A 24,172-nucleotide genomic window follows, 5' to 3' on the forward strand; every position below is an offset into this window, starting at 1 on the left:
ATGCCCAATTTTGTACATTTGCTTTCATAGAAATAGTCTCTAGATCAGGGGTCTTCAAACTTTCTACGCCTACGCCCCACTATTCCTTATTTTTCATGGTTAAAATTTCCCTACTGCCCACCAACACGGCTATATTTCAACCCAGTTGCCCATAGCAGTTGTTGTAGCCGATCGAAGCGTGAGACATCTATCAACTAATTCGTCTGGAATACACAACTCTTTTAGATCCTCTGAAGTCATATGATGTATTAATTTATGCATGACTAGATAGAGTTTATCTCAACTCTTTCGGAAAAGCGTAACCAGCACAGTTGGTGAAGTATTGAGGTGATGTGACTGATTTAGAAATTCCAGAAATAAGTCTCGCTGTTGCATTTAACGATTACAGTCAAGTCAATTTTCAGTTTATTGTTTGGTAGACCAGTGTATATACAGCTACAATATACCAAGCTAGTTAGTGAAGCTATGCCGAAAAACGAAAATTGTGAAGCAAAAATTTTTATTCTTTTTTTTTTAAAAAAGAGAAATATTCGTGTTTTTATTATTTGCACAAATATTTAAATTTCTACTGTATCTGTGAGCCTAAGCGGCTCATTATCAAATTGTGGTAGAGTGGGTTCGAACCGAGAAACTCTGACTTAAGAGTCCGCGACACTAACCACGGGACACACACATTTCTCAGGATTTTGGGGTTCAAGCAAAAATCGAAGCCTTTACTGCCCACTAGTGGGCGGTATGGACCAGGTTGATAATCCGTAATCTAGATGTCAAAGGTTAACTTATTAATCTAGCCTTCTTTACCCAAGTGTAGAAGGTAGAAAGAACTATGTGACATCGAGCAACCATGCCTCGCAATAGACAGTTGCTAATGTACAATCGACAATCCACTAGCGGTTTTAGAATGAAAAATAATGCAATCTACCACATTGTTCCGCAAAGTATGTGCCGCGGCACACTGGTGTACCGTGGTGATTAGTTGGTGTGCCGCGGGAAACAGTCTAGTATTGTAAAGATATTAAATAAACTTATAGTTATGATATTATATGTTTTCACATTATATTTTGATAATAAATCGATAATAAACTAACTTTGTTTTTTTTTCATTGGTGTACCTCTGAAATTTCTTAATTTGGCAGGTGTACCTTGAACAGAAAAAGTTTGCGGAACACTGATCTACCATTTTGAAACCAAATCAATACAAAAAATGTACACAAATTCCCGAAATAAATGATACTATAATAATTTTGTATATTTTGACCAATAATTAAAATCAAACCAAATTTCACACAATTTCATCATCTTTTGTTTAGAGTTACAGAATATTTATATTTTTTTAGATCATGCATGAGAGTTTTTTAATTTATTTATACACATCTTGGTTACGGTAAAAAAATATGTAATGAGTTAGTTTTAAATAATATTTTGTATTTTTTTTTTAAATAAATATAGTGAAACAGTTACAGGACACGATGCTATTTTTTTACTTCGCTGTGTTTATTTGCAATCCCTTAAATTATAAATATTTCCTATTTTTGATATTATGTCTTTAGAGATAATATATACATTATAATCAAATGCACATTTAATATTGAGCCAAATATAAGAATAATGCCGAGTTGTCTAAATCCTGAGGTCACGATGGTTGAATTTCAGTATAATTGCAATATTTAAAATCCCTCGTACATAATTGGAATATCCGACTATATATATCTTACAGCTAATATTTTAGTTTGGTAAAACAAACCAATTGAAAAGTCACTGAACCAAAGTTGAAAATACCACTTTAAAAAATATATATATATATACATAACGGAACTCGAAATAGTAACAAATGTTTCCCGAAAGAGACGCGCATTTTGGAGGTTAAGAAAAATAAAATAAAAAATGCGCGCCAAATCCGAAATGTCAAAATAAACATTTAATTAACATTAACTAGTTAACCGAAATAAAAAAAAAATATAATATTTCCACATATTGAAAAGAAAAAAAACTAACCAGAAAATCACACAATAACATAAGCAGTAAAACTAAGTAACCGCAAAAAAATAAATAAACAATCATTCCCTTATTTCGAAGTCAGCTAGATCGAAAGGAAACAATGAATTTTTTAATGTTTCAATTTGACAAAACCGTCAGATTTAATATATATATTTAATTACGATATCACGGGGCGTATATGAAAAAATAAATGTTATATCAACATTGGCGTTATAAGCGGCTTTGAAGTAATGTATCCTGCGTATGTCAAAAATACAAACATAATAAACGAGTAAATACTTGAAAGAACACATCAAAATATCGTATTTTGACTACCATTTTACAATAAATACACGATAACAATAAAATTCCCATAACTAACAAGGTTCCAGCTAGGAGACATTTCCTTACATAATTTCGGCAAATTGGTACTAACTACGGCGGCCATATTTCCTGTGCGCCAAACAGGATAACTCACCATTTTGTAATCACAATATTGTCACACATTGAACACCCATCACGTGTTAAAAGTTGTACCATTGCTAAATATATTTTTCAAGGAAGCATTTAATGGTTTACGTTATCATCACTTTTACACGGAAACTCCGAAAAATAACACTAAATTATATACCTAGACGCCCAACAAAAATACTGTGCCACCGGTTTGTTCGTTTACTAAATGCGCATGTGCGAGTAAGGATGGGGCGCGTTATCGATAGTATTGTATAATCGATATTGTACGCAATCGTCAGCGATCGTCAGCATATTAATTATTAATTTATATAACGAAATTAAAAATATTTCTCTATTGATGTAATTATCTATTCAATGTGTTTTATTTGCATGTGCATATTGAAATACTTTGTCTTAAGAAACTACTTAGAAGTTAGAAGTAGGTACTAACCAATTTTCGTTGTTGTAAAAGTGATAATAATATTATTTATTTAATATAATTTTTGTAAAAATACTCAAAAAATATAAATCCAAATGATCGATTTTAAAAATTAAAAAAAAAACAGTTAAAACTGTTAATGCAATCAATATCACTAAATTATGCCATCATTCGATAGTTTAATAAAATATTTTGATTTTGTTCTTTACGTTTTTCATAGACTTAGAAAAAATATTTTTCTTCTTCGCTTTTCTAGATCCAATTGTGTATATGGGAAAGCTTCGTATAGAAGCAGTGCTATCTTGATCGTTCAAAAGAAGGAAAGATGATTAGACTTAGAAAGTATCAGTCCAGGGTAATATGAAATAAGTATTAGGGTGAAAAATCATTTAAATTTATATTGACGATCCTTGAGAATTTAACCCGAGGGCTTTACAATGAGGGTGGACAAAAATGAATGTTTATGTATTTGGGCGCACATCAACACCTTCAATAAATAATATTTGTATTCTTTCACATTTCATTTCATTGCGTATAACTTCATAATAATGTGATTTATAATTGTTTCAACATCTTTTTCACCCGGTAAAACTAATAATATAGTCTGTTTTTTGTTACATCGACAACTTCACGCCATTCCAATTATTTTGATCTTTGTAACTGAACGTAGCCCTTGGCGTACACACTAACGCCGCCAACAGAGTGCGCATGCTCAAAAAACAGGCGAGTAGGGATGGGCAGTACTATCGATATTATTAATATTGTTGTATTTTTGTTGATATCTTTTTATCATTTCATTTAGTTCGAGTATGCGGTATCGACTTTTCATTAAAAAATATTGCGATTTGACCCATTTCCTTTCATTGAATCAATTTTAAATTTCAAATACTTTACGTAAATTTCATATTTTTTGCTTGAATATATATAATTAAAAAATTAATAAGGACGAAAATATCAAACCGTAGGCGGAAGCTTAAATAATTTTTCAATTTTTCTATTACGTTTTGTGTAATTTTAACCCCTTTCTGTGGGTTTTTGCCTAGAAATATAAATGACACCAAAATAACAATAAAAGAGTATGTATGAATTATGTAATTTGTCACAAAAAGAAAATAAATAAACACATTTAGTTTTGAATTCTTTCAGGCTAATTTGAAAGCTATAGCATTCATTATAGAAAGTTCGTTGTAGAGATTTGATAGTATGGTGGATATATTTATATAAGTTTAATAATGTTCGAAAGGATAAATGGTCGCTCAACAAGCTTAGTTATTAAGTTACATTGTGACTGCACGAAAAAAAAATCCTTCTGACTCTCATCCAATGATTTGTAAGATCCCAATGGTGCCTACGCAATATTAATACATTGTTAACATGAATACCCATCATATGAAATTGAGGTGATCAGTCAGATCTTCAGATGTTTCTCAGAACTATATATAGTAAATATTTATGAGTGTAAAAAAATCACTGCATACAGTGCTGTTATCCAATTACCAAAATGGTCTCAAAAAGTGATAATAAGATTTTCGAGTTTCCATACAGACAAGTTAAACATACATTTGAAGACCATGATCACCAAAAAGTAGCATTTGCGATGGCCCGATGTTACTTCTAAGTAGTGCAGTGTTGGGAAGTGATCCCGTGGTTAGTGTCGCGGACTATAGTCGGAGTTTCTTGGTTCGAATCCATTCTACCACAATTTAATACCTATTTCTAATAATGAGCCGATTAGGCTCACAGAAATAGTATAAAATTTAATTATTTTTGTAAATAATAAAAATAAAAATATTTTTCTTTTTTTTAATAAAAAAAGTACATCATCAGGTTAGACGAAGAACACGATAAAAATAAAACAGTCCAATGATAAACATGATTTATTTTTTTGGAAATTTCAAGTAATTACATAAATAATGATTGGAAGCAACATTAAAAATATATTCATAAATAAACAAGAAAAAAAACAAATGAAAAGACAGCATTCTTAAAATGCCTAATTAACAATAAAATTGTCTCACAAGACCTGAACTGGCCGCTGGCAATCTATGAACAATAACATCAATTATTTGTTTCACAGCACATAATGAATGCTTACAAAAAACTAGTCGGTACATTTATCAAATAATATTATTTACACTATTTTAAATTAATTTCTCTAACCTGTTATGGCATCATCTTAACATTTTGTTGAACCGCATAATATTGAAACAAATTTTAAAATCAAGATTATCTTATTAAAAAAACAGATTTAAAGGCAAACATGACAAATACATATTTCTGAATTATTAATTGTTCAAGGGAGAATCTTCACATAGAACTGAGATACAATATTGAAAATATTATCAGCCATACTTATATCAAATACATGAATATATTAACACATGAAACTTATTCAGCTTTGTATGAAAGTTTAGAGCAGCACCAGTAAACTGTTAATATAAGTAAGGTGGTCTGTTTATACTTCTATAATTAAAATGACAACAAATAACATTGTCTTTTAACTGATACCAATGCTAACGGTAAAATACATGAGAATATACTATACAATGATACGCAGCAAACAAAAATGAATGTGATAAGTTTATGGTTCCATGTGTTTTTGAAGAGTTCTGCATATTAACATATCGCTCACTCCTTTCAAGAACGTCATAAATCAAAAAACTTGACTTTTCAGAAGAAAGTTTTTAAAGTTTAAAAATATAATACAATGTATTAAAAATAAATATCAAGCCACTTATTGAACTTTTTACTGTGCAACAGATCTTTTTAGGTAAAACCTGAAGGTTTTTTCTCCATTTGAAAAATATTTAGTATATTTAAAAAATAATTAAACAATACCTTTTCTTCAAAATGCAAAAACAACACATTCTGCCCTGTAGCGGGTAAATATTCAGTTGTAAATATGCATTTTTTACTGGGATATAGTAAATTTTCTGGGCATTCCGAAAACACGCACGACTGAAAATTGACAATTTTTGATTTATGACGTTCTTGAAAGGAGTGAGCGATATGTGTCGCCTAATTTCAAAAATGCCAAATTCTCCGGGTAACATTTATGTTTCAAAGATTTGTATATCTTTAGATAAAATATTATGAAATAGAGAATTTTCCCATTTTATTGGTATTTTTTTTCAGTATTGAAAAAAAAACACGAGACAAACAGATTTTTGACCTGTCCCCGCTCTTTGATTGGCCGATATGGGTCAGAAGGCAAGTTTCATGAATATAGCGGAATTTGAAATACAACACTGTTTTTAAGTATTTTTTAGCAGGGTTTTCAAGTATTTAAATATTTTATAAATAAAACCCACAATTGGCATTCCGATATAATATTTATTTTAAAATCTTATAAAATTGGATCTGGCAGATTTTGAAAGTAGGCGACACATATCAAAGTATGATTTTGTTTTAATTCACAAAAATAGTTATTCAACGGTAATATTGTTATCTCAGTTGACTAAAAATGAATTTGATTTTGGTTTTAATTTGGAAACAAAAATGACAGATACACAATAAAAGATGACATTATTTTTATACTGCATTGGACTTTTACATCCATACATTTTTATAAAAACTTCATGATTCAGAAGTAATAATGAAAAAATCTTTCAAACGAAATATATCAATCTTTTTTATGATTCAAACAATAAAAAGGTCTGAATTGGTAAAAATACTTAGTGTGGTTTAATCTTTTTATTTTAAAAATAATTATAGGAGAACTAATTCAAGGTTTGTAATTTTATTACAGAAAATAAATAAGATTACATAAAAAATAATTTTAAAATTACGTTTTATATATACATATATTGGTCCTCAACGAGCCTTATTATGTTAAGTACTTATGACGTAAAAGATTTTCTAAAACTTGAGCTATTGTATGTATGTTTTGCAATATGCTTTGCTGAGTAAGGTAAATTAATTGCAGTAATCAAATATATAAATGTATAGGCTTATAAAAAAAATTATATTATTTCCTGTTAAAAATGACCTCGAAAATTGATATTTTGGAGTAGTCAAAACATATTTTGTTTTTTTTTTTTTTAGTAGTATATATTTCTTTATAAATCCTGTAGTATTGCGTCTCTACGAGATATGTCAGTGACTTGAATTGAAATGAATTTCGAATTTTTTTATTATATTATACTATCTTAAATCGGTTAAAAACATATGGTTATGGAACTACAATTTGGTTATTTGAACACAATGTTATAGTTTCATATTCATAAATACATACACAATATAGAGTGGAAATCGTTTAACATACAAAAAGATTTTTTCGTCTAAAGAAGAAAAAAAAACAAAAACAAGAAGTCATCTAGTCGGTAAAATACTTTATGATTTTTGTTGTTGTTGAAAATAGCCCAATCAGTACGAGTAAGAGTACCAATCGCCACATATCATATTTAGGTAGTTAAAAAAATATTTCTATCTGTGGGCAGTCAAACCATTTTGTTTTTACTCAGTACCTCAGTTTGTTGTTAAACGATTCCCACTGTATCTTAAAGAAATTAGACTAAAAATATAACACTGTTTAATCACTCGTTGCCACCTTTCCCAATCAAAATATTACAAAATTAATGTTTTTAAATACAAATACATTTAGTATTATAATAATACACATTATAGCCGTAGACTGCCATGGGTAATTTTAGTTGATAGAGATTTTATAAAGACTGCGGGAGTTAACTATTAAATCATAAAGTATTATTGAAATTTCTGAAACATAAAAACACACAAGTGGCTAATTTTCTTGAAATTGGTAATCTAACATGCAAAATTCAAAGTTTCTTTTCACACTTTTATTTGTAAGCTTTTTCATGTTTTATCCTATCAATGTATTTCTGCACCTGTATGTATACACTGCAGTTTAATAAATACAAGTATAAACCAGGAATCTAGATTCAAATATAATATGTTCAATTTCTCATGTTTGTATGAATATATCCATTAAGGATGCATATAGTGTATAAAGTTTAATATGGAGGTATGCTAGACAGATTCTCAAATTAAAATATGCTACGATTGTAGTGTTTGCACAATGTGCCAAGGTGTTAAATGTAGAATCTATCTTATCATTATTAAACACTACAATTGAATAATATTTTGCACACATCTTGCAGATAACCACATACACTACAATAAGGCATCGCAAATGCATTGGATGACTGGCTCTAGCCAACTTCAGATGTACAAATAATATATAATGTTCGATTGAGTTAAACTACATTTAACACATCCATACTTTGGGTGAACATCACCATTGTAATATGTACTACAATTGTTTTTACATATGATTTGCAAAGACTATTGTTATTGTGATGTTTATCATCACTTATATTGATACAATGTTCATCGAAAGTAATTCCAGAAGGTTATTTAATTTTGTTTGTAAATATCCCCATACAAAAATAAACAAATTTTTGCTTGCACCAGAGGGCAACGTACTTTTAAGAACAATGCATATTATTTTATTGTTTCTGATTTCTTAACAGTTTGTGATATACTTTATAAGAAATATCTTTAAATATTGTAAATGAAGGAACTTTCAGACTAAAACAATACGAAATAGTTGAAACAATAAGGACAAAAAGTCTTTGGCATGTGAAGAAATCCAATGTGAAGGGCTCACACAATTATGAGTAAAAATACATAAATCAAAGACTTGGTCTGGTGAAGAAAGAGAACTCACTGATTTTGACTCTTGAGTTTGTTTACAATAAAATAAAATTTATGTTTATAAAAACTGCCTAAAGTGAGAATAAAACTATTATAATTAAAAAGAAAAAAACACACACAACACTGTTTTTGGAAGATTACTTGCTCAGATTTCTCCCCAGTTCTACTTACTAAATAAGAGTGATCTAGTAAAATCCATGTTGAGTTTTTACTACCTAAATAAAATAAAGTAACTCAGTAAAGAGAACTCTGATGACATCAGCAGAATTTTCTTTTTTATTGATTATAAATTTGTAACCAATTAATGGTGTTCAGAAAAAACTTCAGAAATGAGCATTTTGATATTTGTGCCATAAACTTGTAGTTAAAATAAGGATTTAAAAACGGTAAAAATCAGCTATGTCAGCCTTATTGGTCATTTCCTGACTGTAGTCGGCAACCAGTTCCTGATTAGTCGCTCAGCAGTGAACACAGAAAACTAATAGGTTTGATTAAAGGTACCTGTATTCTCCACACAAAGATAAAACACAAAAATTATCTTTTGATAAAATAAAATGATCACAATCAAGCGAGATAAACAATAGAATCAAATTAATATTTTAAATTAATCTAACTGTGATACAAAAGGGTCCTTGTTTTGCTTATTCTGGTAGGAAGCAATAACTATTTAATTTAGAAAGGGTTTTTTAATCACTAATCTGATGATTAGTACAGACACAAGGAGTTAACTTGCCATTCTTATGCATCACATGTGTAAAACTGTGATTATTTTAATATGATAGGAATTTTCCTAATGTATTTATTTTAAACCATACACAAATTCAATTTCATACTATTTCTGTGAGCCTCAGCGGCTCATTTTTAGAAATAGGTATCAAATGGTGGTAGAGTGGGTTCGAACCGAGAAACTCTGACCTAAGAGTCCGCGGCACTAACCACGGGACCACAGCCTGACTATTACCAAGATATTAATTAGTACTTCCAAGGGTCTTGACTCGTTCTCTATACATATATATGGCAGCCATCATGTTAAGTTAATTATTTTAAGTGGATCGACTATTGAAGCGCAAGGTGACATAACAAACAAAAATTAAGTTTTGCCTTGTGAAATGGTACCAAGAACAGATATAAATAATATTTCTATTAATTTTTTAGATTCTTGGAAATACATTCAACATAGGAATGTAGCATTCACTATCAAGCTTTTAAGTGGAAAACAAGGTTTACTAATCCAACTAGTCCTCCAACCAGTAGTCAGTGTATCTCTAATAAAAAATCATAAACCGTTTTTAAAAATCATCGCCTCTTATCGAGAAGTAAAAATAGTTTAAAAATTTCACACGTCTTGATTAAATATTTGAAAAAATCATTTTCGCATAAAGTATTGTTTATATAAAATCAAGTAACTATTTAAAATCCTCTTCTAAAGAAACTTTTCAACACATTGGATTCATAAGTAACAAGAATAATGAATAAAATATTTATAAAGGAATTTTTTGGTTTCATAGAATATTTTATTATTTTACTATTAACTAAAAATCTATTATTCCAACACATTTTATACTATCAAAAGATGTTTTAAACTACAAATTCATTGAAATTAAAAATGGTCTTTGAAAAATACAGTATTTTTTTTATGGAAGCTGAGATTGTATTATTTTAATGGATTTAGAGAACATTTTTTCAGCATTAATTTTTATTATTGTAAATATTTTCAATGATAAAAAATACCCTTTTAATGTAACAATCACATTATGTTAGATTAAAAAAAATACTTGTCAACATCCATATAAAGTAGTGATTTTTTTAAATGGGTACATTTTATCAAAATAAATAAAACATTTCTAAAGAATTTTTTTTTTTGGGAAATTAATTCATTAATACGAAACATAAAAAATACAGAAACCATTGATGAAAATGTAATATTTTAAAATAATAATTTAATAAAAATAAGGAGAAATTATTATAAACATAACAGAATTAATATTCCTGTACACATATTGCCCAAAACAACAAACTATTGAAGCAATAATTTCTTCAACATTACCTCAATTGAAAAACACGAATTAACAACAAATATATTATATCAACACCAATAAATTGTCACAATTTATAAATTATTATCATAAACAATTGCGTTGAGCAAAGTCATTTTGTATTCTTAACTACGCACATTGACAGGGGTCGTCCATTACGCACTTTGAAATATGTCACTAAATAGATTAATGATATGGAGTTATATATCGTAATTATCACGCCGTGATCGGAGTTACAGAATCTTCGGCATTATCTTCCTTAGAAGGCTGGAAGTTTGGGAATGGTAATTGTTTTTGGAGGAGATCGTGCGCTTTTTCCTTCCACATTTGTTCATCTTTTTTCACTTGGAGAGTGTTGTCTTTGACTTGATCGTCGGGGTTTCCATACGTGGGCGGGTTGGCGTACGGATTGTATCCGAGGACGCTCAGCATGGGCGCGATGTCCGCCATGTCGCGAACCACGTCCGTTGAGATGGCGCCAACCCACCGTGTGAGGGCTTCCAAGTTCACCGGCTTGATGACTTGATCTGATGACCTCTCCAACCTGAATATAAATGGGAACAATAAACCAAATTTCTAAACCGAGAGTTGACAGAATATATTTTTTGCAACTGAAGTTATTTTCTTTAATCTTAAATATCTCAACCTTTTAAAGATTTACCAGTTGATAAATTGTAAACTCACATTTAAACAATATATTGAAAGGGCTTCTTATATGTTGGACAAATTGATTTGAAGGATTGTTTAAACAAGCCTGGTGTTACTTGTATCATAAAATTATATTTCACATTTAAACATGTAAAAATAACTTCAATTTGAAAAACAAAATTATACGTTTATTGAATTTTTACATTTCATATTTTTGTTTGGGAATTTATTAATATATACAATATTATATTAAAAATATATTTATTAAATTTTAAAATGTTTAATTTAACTCTCAGTTCGATTCATTGGGACATATGTCCCAATTAAGAATCTACTGTTTAAAACTACTTGATAATTAATCTAATTTTATAATAACTTAAAGTTTGGTTGCAAGTCTTTGTTGAATCCTTTTGAATGGGGTAATGATGCGACACAAAGTTCTGTAAAAAAAAGATTAAAAATAATAAAATATTACTTCGAGAGATGTATTCCATTTGGCTTGTTGATGAACTCTTCATGATGAAGAACGGACTCATTCCAAGGCACTTCTAAGAATTGTAATATTCTCTCCATCTGCTCTCGAGGGTGCAATACTAATTGTTCATAGTGAACCTGAAACAAATTATGTAAAACAAAATTAACATCATGTAGATAATTTTTAATTTAAACTATAAAAAAGAGGTTGACATATTATTGGTGAAATTAAGTGCTCTTAAAAATTTCATGAATTTTTTTTAACCTGGTTAAACTTGAATCATTCTCACATTCTCAATTGTCATTCTGTTCTCCATGCATTTAAAATATTTATAAATGCAACCCGATTCATCATGAGTTACAAAATCACCATCAAAAAGTTGTTTTTATTTATTTTCATTAGTGTAAGGAATTTTCATTCATTCAACCTTTTTTGATTTCTGACAAAAAATAAGGGTAGTTTTCTAAAAATTGCAGAAATTAATGGTATAATAACTGAAAATGAGTGACATAATGAAGTTGCATTTTTGGCTGTTTCTGTTTCGTATATTTAAAAAATTGGTTGTTTGATCATTCAGGATTTCCACCAAATGTATAAAATTTATTTAAGCACATGTAGTCATTTTTATTTCAATGAATGTTTTGACTGAAAAATAATACCTAATCAGAATTGAATTTAGTATATTTAGTAAATCTATAGAAACAGTTTTATAATATGCTGATATTATACATATCAGTTATTAAAAATTTGAATAAATTTTCTACTAGTTCTTGAGGAGCAATCTAACCATTTGTAATAAAAAGTATTATAATTCCTTTTATTTTATGTATAAATGCATAGTATTAGATCAATTGTAAAATAAAGAGGTGAAAAATGACATACCATGAGACATCTATCAGGACCAACATCTTTACACTGTCCGTGCATTACTTGGATTGCACTGTTCCAATTTGTAAGACATTGACGATAGCTTGTCAAGTCAAAACCAGTTATAGTGACCTGTAATTAAATTCATAAAAACATGTTATTATTCCAGTCAAGAAGTTGCAAATGTGTAAGTCTAGAATCAACTATACCCCAACATATTAGATTCTAGAACTTTGATTTAACTATGCATTCATGTTGTCGGGTTGAGTAAGGACCGCCCAGGACAGAAATTACTGGCAGAGTTTAAGGGAGGCCTTTATCTAAAATTGGGTACAAAACAGCTCTTCAAGTCACATTGTTTACTATCACCATTTTGTTTGTCAGCCAATGATGATTACTTGAAAGGGGTCAATAGAGGCTAACTCATTTACATTAGGACTTCTAAATTCATTACTTATTTGATTTATAAAAAAAGATAAACACGGGGCCACAAATTAGTTTTTTATTGGATTATTGAAGACTGTGTACTAATTTTTAAATTATATTATTTTAGAAATCGCACCATATAATATTGAGTCAAATTTAACATTGAAGTGACATAATAAATATGATGTCAAGCCACGCACTCCACAAAGGAGCGGTAAGGATCCATTCCTAGAGAGAATGCTTAAAATTACCTATCTGAAGATGAAGGAATGACTTTAGTTACTTGTCTAGATATTAATGAATTATTGAAAGTACCTGTCTAGTTATGAAAGAATGAGATAATCTGTCTAGATATTTGTATTGCTAACTATTACCTATCAAAGGGAGATGGAATGAGTGTAGTTATCTGCCTAGAGATGACGGGATAAGTGAAGTTTCTTGTCTAGAGATAATGCGATGAGTGTAGTTACCTGTCTAGAGATGGCGAGATGAATGAAGTTTTTATCTATAGATAATGGCATTTGTGTAGTAACCTGTCTAGGGATGAAGGGATCACTGAAGTTTCTTGTCTAGAGATAATGGGATGAGTGTAGTTACCTGTCTAGAGATAATGGCATTAGTGTAGTAACCTGTTTAGGGATGGAGGGATGAGTGAAGTTTCTTGTCTAGAGATAGACAATGGGATGAGTTATCTGTCTAAGATGAAGGTATGGGGGAAGTTTTTTGTCTAGAGATAATGAGGTGAGTGTAGTTTCTTGTATAGAGATAATGAGGTGAGTGTAGTTTCTTGTCTAGAAATAATGAGGTGAGTGTAGTTTCTTGTCTAGAGATAATGAGGTTAGTGTATTTACCTGTCTAGAGATGATGGAATGCACAGTGGCCCGGCCATCGCGGACCATGAATATGAACTTGGCATTGGGGAAGAGCTCCAGCACATATGTGCCCATCTTCAGGGTGAGGGGATCCTTGTTACACAGTCGGGGGGCGGGCTCTCCGTGCTTGGCGATCACCTCCAGGCAGAATGCTGCTATGGCACTATCCAACACCTGGAATATGCCAATACCATACATGTAATGCTGCTATACTTTAGTGCTAAGTATAAAAATGATCAAAGTAAAAATGATCAAAGTAACGATGTGACACTTTCTTTTTTTACACATGCCCACCCTGATCATAACGTGGATGTTCATCCTACGTAAGTAAATAAGATTTTTAAAAAATACAATACCGTTTTAGAAACTCCAGCTTCTTCGAGTCTCAAAGCTTCCTTTTGAGATTTGATCCATCGGGACCTGAGTTGGAGAATTCTCGGGATGACTCTGGTTTCCTGCCCGCACCTGAAAATTATTCAGAAATGTTATTATATATAGATTGATAAAAAAAAGATTTATACTGTCTAAAAAATGATGTTGAATAATTATACAAATATTTATTAAAAAAAAAAAACAAAAATTATATCATAAAGAAATAAATAAAATATTAGATCAATTAATACCGCCCACCATATACCGCATTCAGGAGTGCTTTGAATACTCGTTATGATTGTAGAAATTCTTATTAATCAAAAACAATTAAAAAAAAAAACTATTGGATGTAGCATTCAAAAAATTTACGAGTGAAATTTCAATATGCCAAAAATTTAATCAAAACATTCATAACACAAGCAAAATAGTATTCAAACGTACCTCTTGATTGAATGTACGTAAATTATTGATAAATTATAATAATTTTATGTAAAAAAAACCAAAAACGAATACTGTATTTGAAAACCTTAACAAATTCCATATTTATCGAGGAAAGTAATGTATAAAATATTGGTTAATTACACCTAAATACCCCAATATAACTACGTACGTATTCCGAATTCCTTTCAAAGTAACATTACATATTAATCTACACTATACGATATTTACTCAATGTGAAGAAAATTTCACATGTACAAAATAACATATATAAAACCCTTATCCGCACCCCAATGGTGCATAGGGCACTGCTTCATATGAACACAGTGTTATCTTGATCGTTTACACACGAAGGAAAGGTGATCAGCCCTCCGCTTCAGGTACCAGTCCATGGTAATATTGAATTAATATTACAGTGAAAAAATCACTTATATTTATTTGCGTCCGCCTCCGTAGTGTAATGGTCAGCACGCTCGGCTACCGTTCTGGAGGTCCCGGGTTCGATTCCCAAGGGTGGTGAAATAAATATTAGTGATTTTTTCACTGTCATATTTATTCAATATTACCCTGGACTGGTACCTGAAGCGGAGGGCTGATCACCTTTCCTTCATGTGTAAACGATCAAGATAACACTGCGTTTATTTGACGCAGTGCCCTATGCACCATTGGGGTGCGGATAAGGTTTTTATTATATTATTTTATTATATTTATTTGACCCCCCTGGGAATCGAACCCGGGACCTCCGGAACGGTAGCCGAGCGTGCTGACCATTACACTACAGAGGCGGACAAAATAACATACCATGCGCAAACTTTACTTAACTTTCCTTAGAGAAAAGAAGTAATCTGTCTCTTGAAAAATTACACGCGTGTGGATTAAAATAGAAAGAGAGGAATTGAAATGATGTATTGAACTGAAAATCTTAGATTTCAAATATTTCGAGTTTCGATAGCCGCGATCGAAAGTCATGGGTGGATAGAAAACACGTTTCCGAAACGAGATGAAGGGGGTGTTATCTATAATGAAATCTGCCAATCTATCGAGTTCAAAGCCGTGGACATTATCCAGTGAGCCGAGAAGCCATATTACACAGTTATGTAACAATACAATATAACACAATGCGCTATTCACGGAGATATCGAAGTAATTACACTTATTCCCAATATTCCCAAATAATCTAAAACCACCGCGAAACGAAAAGCAAAACTAATTTATTGCGCTAGATTAAGACCCCATAAAGATTTTAGATTTGAACTTTGTGCTATCTAGGAAATGACACGCCATTTCACACACACACACAATGAAATAAATATATCCATAAAACACGCATGTCTTATTTTATGTTTAAAAAAATCAACTTTTGTTTTTTTTTGTGTTTGCATGTCGTAAAAAGTCGGATATTATTACATTTGTCGATACATACATACATATAATTATTAGTAGGTAAATATTACATACACGCTACGCTACAAGGCAGATCGAAAATATTTCTTACAATATAAGGCTTATTACAAGTTTTAAAAATTAGGTAAAAGTACAATGTTTATTGAATTATTTTTGCATAATTTTTCGATTTCCATTTCCCATGTGCTTAAAAATGTTCCTCATTAATGAAAAACATTAATTTTGTAGTATAATTAACAAAAAATACTTAAATTACTTGTAATCAAATTTACTTTACACGATACTTCCTACTATCATAATCAAATCTAGTTTCATCTCCTTTTTCTTTTATTTTAATATTTATTTGTTTTACTATTGTGATTTCAAATTTTTTAAAACAATTAATGAACGGTCAATCCTACTGTTATTTTATGCCTGTAAACACAGCTTTCTATTTCGATATTAAGTCCTAGTTAGTAAAAAAACATTTCCTTAACAAGAAAAAATGTTTTAAATTTGGGGTCGGTTTGGGATCGGATAAAAAATTTAAATACTAAATATCCCGAATCCATGAATTTCAAAAGGATTTCCACTTTAACCTTCGGGGGTTTATCTTTCAGCACTGCTGAAATTTTCCTAAAAACTGTCGAAAGCTTTTATAAACAATCCGCTTCTGCTGAAGAAATAATGTAATACTGAGGGTTTTGTCGTAGGTACATATTCGGGACTATTCAGAAACGCGACCCTTAATGTTGAAAGTGTAATTCAACCTGCTTCCTTGATAAAAACTAAAGATGGTGTCGTTTTTAGACAGAAATGTTTTCTTTTGTGTTTTAAACGTTAAATTAAACAAACAATTTTTTGAGTCTACTAACTACTACTACATTCGTTTACAAATGCAATAATTAGGCAAAACAAAAGTTACAATATTGATTTTCATGTGTTTTTTTAAACAATAAAATACAACTTAGTAGACTCATAAAATCTGTGTTTGATTCAACATTTAATACATACATTAAAATGTAATTCTACAAATTAAACGCCAAATCAATAAATAAACGTTTTCAATGGGCATATTAATGACTGTACGTACTCGTAATAATAATAATAATAATAATTTGTGTAATTTGTATAGCGCTATTTTCGTAAAATACTACCTTAAGGGCGCTTATAAAGACATGGATACTAATAATAATAATAGGATGATGATGATAATGATATACAAAAAATAAATGGATTAAAACGTCGTCAATCGGTCTCGGGCCGTCAAGTCTTGAGCGGGGTAAAGATGAGCCGACAAATTAAAACCATATGAATGTACGAGTACGTCAGGACAGAAAAGTGTGGCGTTTCATCCTCTCTGCCTAAACGGCGTGATGTATGTATAGTAGTTGAGAGTGAAAATCACCCAAATTTATTTTGGTTATTTCCCCCTAGGAATTGAACTCGGGACAAAGACCATGGTAGCCATAGTGCTATCGGTTGAAAGAAGAAAAAAATAAAACAGTGATTGAGGATCACCCCTTAATGAAACCTTCGAGAATAAACCCAATAATTCCACTAAAGCGTATGAAATTGAACTTCATTTGAAATGCAGCGGCGCTGATGGAGCACGGAACATTATTTCACTGTGATTACATCCGACTACGGCGGTTTTGTCTTCATTTGAATAAATACCATTCTATGGCAAAGTAGTTCAGATACTGCTTTATTAATTTTCCCTCCCCTATATTCAATACGGAATTCGGTCCTTCTTCGTATTGCGATGGTTAGTGTATTGTATGTATCTACTGACGTGTGTGTAATTCGTTAGGGTTCTACCTCGAGCGACGCTGTATTAAACACAAAGTAAATTGGAACACATTAATACAATTATTCGAACCTCATCAGGATGAAGTGTTTCTATACCTCATTTCAATGTACGAGATTATTCATAAGTCATATCCCTTGTCCAGTGGCGTGCACAAAGAATTAATTAGGGTACGCAGTAGAGGTAGGTAGTAAGGTAAGCTAGGTACTACTTAGTAAGGTAGGGTAGGTATTGGTTGCGTTTTTATATCACGCGGGTAGTTAGGATAGGCACTGCTTTTCTGCCTATATGGATGCACGCCCCTGTCCCTGTCAAATTATATAATTACTTTTAAATGCTGTCTTTGTTTAAGATTATAACGCTGAAACCATACACTAACACTTCATGGCTATTTTATGTTTTTCTTCGGTAAACATCTGTGTAACTGTTACTACATATCTCTCACTCCTTTCAACAACGTCATATATAAAAAATCGTTCATTTTCAGTTGTGCGTGTTTTCGAAATGCCCAGAAAATGTACTATATCCCAGCAAAAGCGGCATATTTTTAACTTAATATTTACCCGCTACAGGGCAGAAAGTGTTGTTTTTGCATTTTGAAGAAAAGGTATTGTTTAATTATTTTTTTGAATATACTTTATATTTTTCAAATGGACAAAAAAATTCAGGTTTTACCTAAAAAGATCTGTTGCACATTAAAAAGTTCAATAAGTGGCTTGATATTTATTTTTAATACATTTTATTATATTATCAAACTTTAAAAACGATCTCCTGAAAAATCAAGTTTTTTTGTTTAATGACGTTGAAAGGAGTGAGCGATATGTCTCTTAGAAAAGTTTTTTAAGTACATATTAACAAAAATAACGAACCATCAAATATTGATTTAAGTGATCACTTGTGCAACGTTCATCTTCTGCCCATCTTTTTCAAACATCCATACTATTTGATTAATTGGAAATTTTGGAGGTGAAGCACCACTCAGACATTAAAAAAAAATTATAAACATTAACTAAAAAAAAACTAACTAACTAACCAACCATCACGCCGCTTCACCTCAGGGGTAGGCAGAGAGAATAGAACGTCACACCAATTTGTTTTCGCAAACAATCTTCGCATCTTCCACATTCATGCATTATGTACACAATGTAACAATCAAATATGCAACATACTTTTATACGTTTTCTTGAAGTTAAGAATAAAAATTACTTTATGAACAAAAAAACGCTACTTATGTCGGCTTTAAATTGAATTGAAAATCAATTTAAAGAAAATACTTTGTGTGTCACCTGTGTGCGATCCGAAATTACCCCCCGACACAGTACACCACTACGCAAACCATATTTTGTTCATACTGATTCCACCGCACACAATAAGATTCGCATTAGCGGGCAGAAAAGCAAACACATTTCTCCCTTCGTCCTTATCCAATCCGGCACTTTGCTCCTCCAGTTGTGGGTAATCACTTATTCATCTCTCCCGTAACACGGCCCGGCGTGGAGGGGATAATTGGTGGAAATTCGTCGAGAAAAGTAGGACGAAAACGGCCGGATGATCCGAAGTTCTACAAAACTGCCCTCCGAATACCTACAAATTAGATTTACCGAGTGTAACACAATGCTAAACTCGGACAAGGGTCCATTTGGCACGTACATATGTGTACATACGAGACTTGTACAGTGTGTTTTCAATATTTCATCTACAACTCGTATTTTTAACCTATATCCGCGACAAATGGTGTAAGGGGTTTTCTGTCCTATCGATGACGTATTTTCTTTATTGTTAATTACATAAAAACGAGGTGATCAGTCCCGCACTTTAGATACAAATCTAGGGTGATATTGAATAAAAGTAAGAGTGAAAAACTACTGATAGTTAGTTTGACTCCCATGGGAATCGAACCCGGGATTCCATCACGGTAGCCAAATGCTCTAACCACTACGCTATGAAAACAGAAATATCTAATACTTGTCTAAAATTAAAAAAATATATATAAGTGTGTAAATAATTTGTAATAAAATAGAATTTTTTACTAAATTATAAGTATTAAGTCTGAACTAATTTAATGTAGACACAAAAGGGAATTAATTGATTGGCTAGATCACAATTATATCGCGTTACGATATAAACGCGATACAAACTCAACTACCTAATTTTGCTAAAAGCGCAAATCTAAAAATAACAGTTTTCTCTGCTCTTATCATATTGGAACTTGAAGAAAGCTTTAATATACGTATACATCGACGCTGATGGGGCCTTCAGAGACAGAAAACTCGTTTGTTTTCAGAGTTGTTGAGTTAACAGTCACGCTATGTAAATGGGAATATTACAACTTTGTGCTCATTTTAGAATAAAGATTACTAAAGATGGTATTAAGGAAATAACTAGTAGTGCTTCAAATCAAAATCGATGTGTAATTTAAGCATGAACTGCTTTAAATTATTTGATCCCTTCAAAGCAAAAATAGGGGAAATTAAAAAGCGATGCGGTTGTATTTTAAAATATATTTAACGAATAATAAATAATAAATAATATGAAAATAACTCCTGTAATTGGAGATAATCCAGATTTTGTGAACAAGTATTTGGACACACTCAAAATGTTGTAATATTCAACGAATATCAATATACATAGAACTAATCCAATTTTTACAGTAAATACATTCTTACTTATTTATTTTTTTACAAAAATGTTAATAAAATTAGTATATAACCACTCACCGAGATTTTTACGTCTACCGGTTTCGAGACGTACCCGTCTCTTCGTCAGGACAATCACTAACACAGCATGCAAACAATACTACCCTTCACCACCATAGCACCATTTACACACTCAAAAAAAATTGGTGTAAATGGTGCTATGGTGGTGAAGGGTAGTATTGTTTGCATGCTGTGTTAGTGATTGTCCTGACGAAGAGACGGGTACGTCTCGAAACCGGTAGACGTAAAAATCTCGGTGAGTGGTTATATACTAATTTTATTAACATTTTTGTAAAAAAATAAATAAGTAAAAATGACTAACCACAAAGTAAATGCTTTAAATATTAATAATATTGAGAATAAATACATTCTTATTTATATAATGCATAAAAAGACTAGTTAAATTAGTGGATATACCGTAAATTAGTTAATAAAGCGATTAAGTTGTGGAAATTAAACTTTGTTGTTAACAAACGAAGAGAGAAATTACGATAGCAATATTAATCCAACATATTACAGGAACAAGTGACTACTCCGGGATTAGAACCCGAGCCTTCTGATCTTTGGTTAGGTTCTCTCATCCTCTGAGCTAAGCGGTCATTCGTATTAAATAAAATAAAAATGAGGAAAATCTATTGTCTAGCTGCATAAAGAACTCTGGTTTCACCTACGGAAACCAACCGCCCTTTGCATGTTTCAAGACTTGGGAGAAAAGCTTTATCAAATTGACGACATGAAACTTGTTCGATATGTTCTTATCGCGGATTTTTTTACATTACTGTGAATATTAATTTTACAAGTTCAACGAATTAAACATATATGGTGTATATATGAATATCTATATGTAATGACAAACAAAAATATTTCAATAAACAGTAAGCCTCCTATAACGTTGAGATAAGTATCGCGTTATCGCAGGGAACGTTATAGGGGGTAAACGTTTTTAAATTGTATTTTAATTTAGTAATGACTCATTATATATATTTCGCCTGGTTCAAATGTAAAAAATACAATTTAAAACAGTTTTACAAAATACAATGTTATAAGTTTATTCACATTATCATCAGGTATATTTGTAAAATTAAGCAAAAATCAAGATTAAATCGATTTGTGTTTATACTTGTATATCACATATTTATTTTTTTTACTTGTAAAACGTTTTTAAAACTGTACGTTACGCGAAAAGTAATAAAATAAAATCCTTGATTAAATTCATTAATTAAAAGGTTTATTACATAAATAGTCCATAACAAAAGTAAAGCGCTAGGCACCAATGGAACTGCGTTACGGGAGTCGGCGTCGCGTCGCGTCGCGGCGCCCGAGCGTAATGTAATTAACGCTTTTAGACATGTTTATTTATTCAAAGGAGACATTTGCAATTTTTAATGACTTAAAAGTATTCTGCATTTGTAAGCAAAATCTACGCAGCAGTTTGTTACAAAGATAAAAATAATCTATCCTTAAAAACGAGTCTGTTTAACATAAGATATAAAAACATTAATACATTGAAATTATTTTCATACAAATAATTTTGGGATTCTATATTTCTAAATTATTAATTGAGGATTTAGTTATCAATTTTGTCTTCCAACTCTTACAACTTAACGCGAGCTTGTACCAGTACGGATATGCAACTCCGAGTTCCTGCAATCAGCATCATTATCAAATACTTGTTTGATGCATCGAAACATTGTCAAATGCATCGCAATAAGTGTCACAATAGATTATAAGAAACAGTGGTATTTATCAAGAAAAATTTAAATTAAAAACCTCTTTTTATTTAGCGAGACATAAGCATAATAAGAAAATAATGCTGATGGTCTTGACTTTATTAAATTGTCAAATATTAAAAAGGTTATTATTTTTGCTTTATTAAAAATATTCTGTATATTTCTTTGACATAAATCCCCTTTCTGAACGATGAATACTAATAGGCTACATAATATTACGTTATTATGTTCATGATTTTTTACCATCCTACTAAAAAAATATGTTTTCTCGTGTGAAATGTTAATTTTTACACACATAAATATATTTTTTCTATAAAATCGGAATGGTAAGGTTATATCAGTACCTACGCAAATAGAACGTTTTCCACATTTCTCAGGACGATAGAAGAGCAATTCGTATGTTTGTAAAAGTCCAGCATTTTCTTTGGGAGAGCATCATTATTCCTGGATGTTTACTATTTATGTGCGTCCCCCATTGTGGGTCGACCTTACCGAACAAACCGAAATGGACTTTATGGCTTATAACCCATTCAACAACCGTTACATTCCACTAAATATATTATAGATGAACTCATTGGTTACCATTCGACGCTACTCCGGCAGTCAAAGAAACTAACGATTGTACATATTCCTTGGAAATAAGGTTATTTTTTTACTTGTGATGACGTCAACGCGCGATGTTCATATTCCACGTCATAAATTTGTTTACGATTTTAGTAAATATGCTAAGGGGGAATTCGCAAAACTCGATTTCACAACGCGGACGACCACGCAAGAGGTCGGTCGTGTCTTCGCGTTAGGTTTTTATTTTATTTTTAAGCATATATTTGAAAAAAAATTGTTTAATTAAAATATACAGAAAAAAATATTTCTTTTTTTTAACTCCTTACCTTCCAATAACTCTTTTCTTTTCAAAACCATTTATATATTTTGAAGAAAACCTTATTTTGTTACAAAAACTGTGTTTTAACAAAAATACTATTACGTCAAACGTTACCTGGGTTTGAAGGAAAATTAAGTTGCTATTTAACGTTACTGAAATTTTAAAATAAAAACCAATAACGCAATTTCGAAGAAATTTAATGGTTTATTTTGGAATTTAAAACTAAAACTAAACATTAAAGGTTTATAGGTACTATACAAAAAAAACTGATTAAACATCACGCCGCTTTACGGTAGGGGTAGGCAGAGAGAATAGAAAGCCACATTAATACGTCTATGTAAACAATTTTCCCTTATTCCACATTCATGCATCTTCTCACGCAAAGCCGTCGATTATTCTGACTCCTGACCTGACTACTTTCAAGTATTCCTTGGTCTTCCTCTGCTTCTATTATCAACTACATTAGCCTCCAATAATAAAACAATAAACGGGTATAATTAATAGGCATATAAAAAAACATGAGGTTAGAAGCATATTTAAAGGAAACCAATGAGAAAATAAAGTAATCATAAACACAAACATATTTTGATATATTAGTTCAAGTAATTTATTTTGGATCCCTGACTGGGTTCTATTTTACTCATATGTCAAGCAGGTGGTTAATTTGGGTATAGGCAATATATTGTAAAATCATTATAACTTTACCTGACTTCAGGATGTGCGTCCAGCATGGCCCTCATGAGCGTGGTTCCTGATCGTGGAACTCCTCCGATGAAGATGAGCGGCATCTGCCTGTTGTAGGCGTACACCTTCCGATCCGAGCCCACTACGAATTTCTGCGAAAACAAAATAAACCCACATTAATTACGGTCACTTGAGTATCACATCCTCGAGAGGATAAGGGGTTTAAGGAAATAGTAGATATTGTAATAATCGTAAGAGGGAATCGAAAAATTTGCAAAACAAATGACGCGTGCAAAAATTACATTTA

General features: G+C 31.0%; 2 protein-coding genes across 7 annotated transcripts in view; both read right to left on the reverse strand.

The window, feature by feature from the left end:
- LOC148311215 (chromatin remodeling protein domino-like) overlaps positions 1-2,666 on the reverse strand; it is a 36,141-nt gene extending 33,475 nt beyond the window's left edge. For all 3 annotated transcript variants that reach the window (XM_088256911.1, XM_088256910.1, XM_088256912.1), the window contains exon 1: positions 2,456-2,666. The gene's annotated coding sequence lies outside the window, so the exon portion shown is untranslated. The remainder of the gene's footprint in view (positions 1-2,455) is intronic.
- A 2,048-nt stretch (positions 2,667-4,714) lies between these two features.
- Tpst (tyrosylprotein sulfotransferase) overlaps positions 4,715-24,172 on the reverse strand; it is a 294,282-nt gene continuing 274,824 nt past the window's right edge. For all 4 annotated transcript variants that reach the window (XM_088256914.1, XM_088256916.1, XM_088256915.1 and 1 more), the window contains 6 exons: positions 23,887-24,017; positions 14,226-14,334; positions 13,849-14,043; positions 12,587-12,703; positions 11,705-11,841; positions 4,715-11,125 (listed from right to left, as the gene is read on the reverse strand). In XM_088256914.1, coding sequence (XP_088113040.1) covers positions 10,798-11,125; positions 11,705-11,841; positions 12,587-12,703; positions 13,849-14,043; positions 14,226-14,334; positions 23,887-24,017 — 1,017 coding nt within the window. In that variant the 3' untranslated portion in view covers positions 4,715-10,797. The remainder of the gene's footprint in view (positions 11,126-11,704; positions 11,842-12,586; positions 12,704-13,848; positions 14,044-14,225; positions 14,335-23,886; positions 24,018-24,172) is intronic.

Source organism: Brachycentrus maculatus, unplaced genomic scaffold (genome assembly GCF_059751285.1).
Source record: "Brachycentrus maculatus isolate JH-2025_06_01 unplaced genomic scaffold, ASM5975128v1 h1tg000069l, whole genome shotgun sequence".
NCBI classification, from domain to species: Eukaryota; Metazoa; Arthropoda; class Insecta; order Trichoptera; family Brachycentridae; genus Brachycentrus; species Brachycentrus maculatus.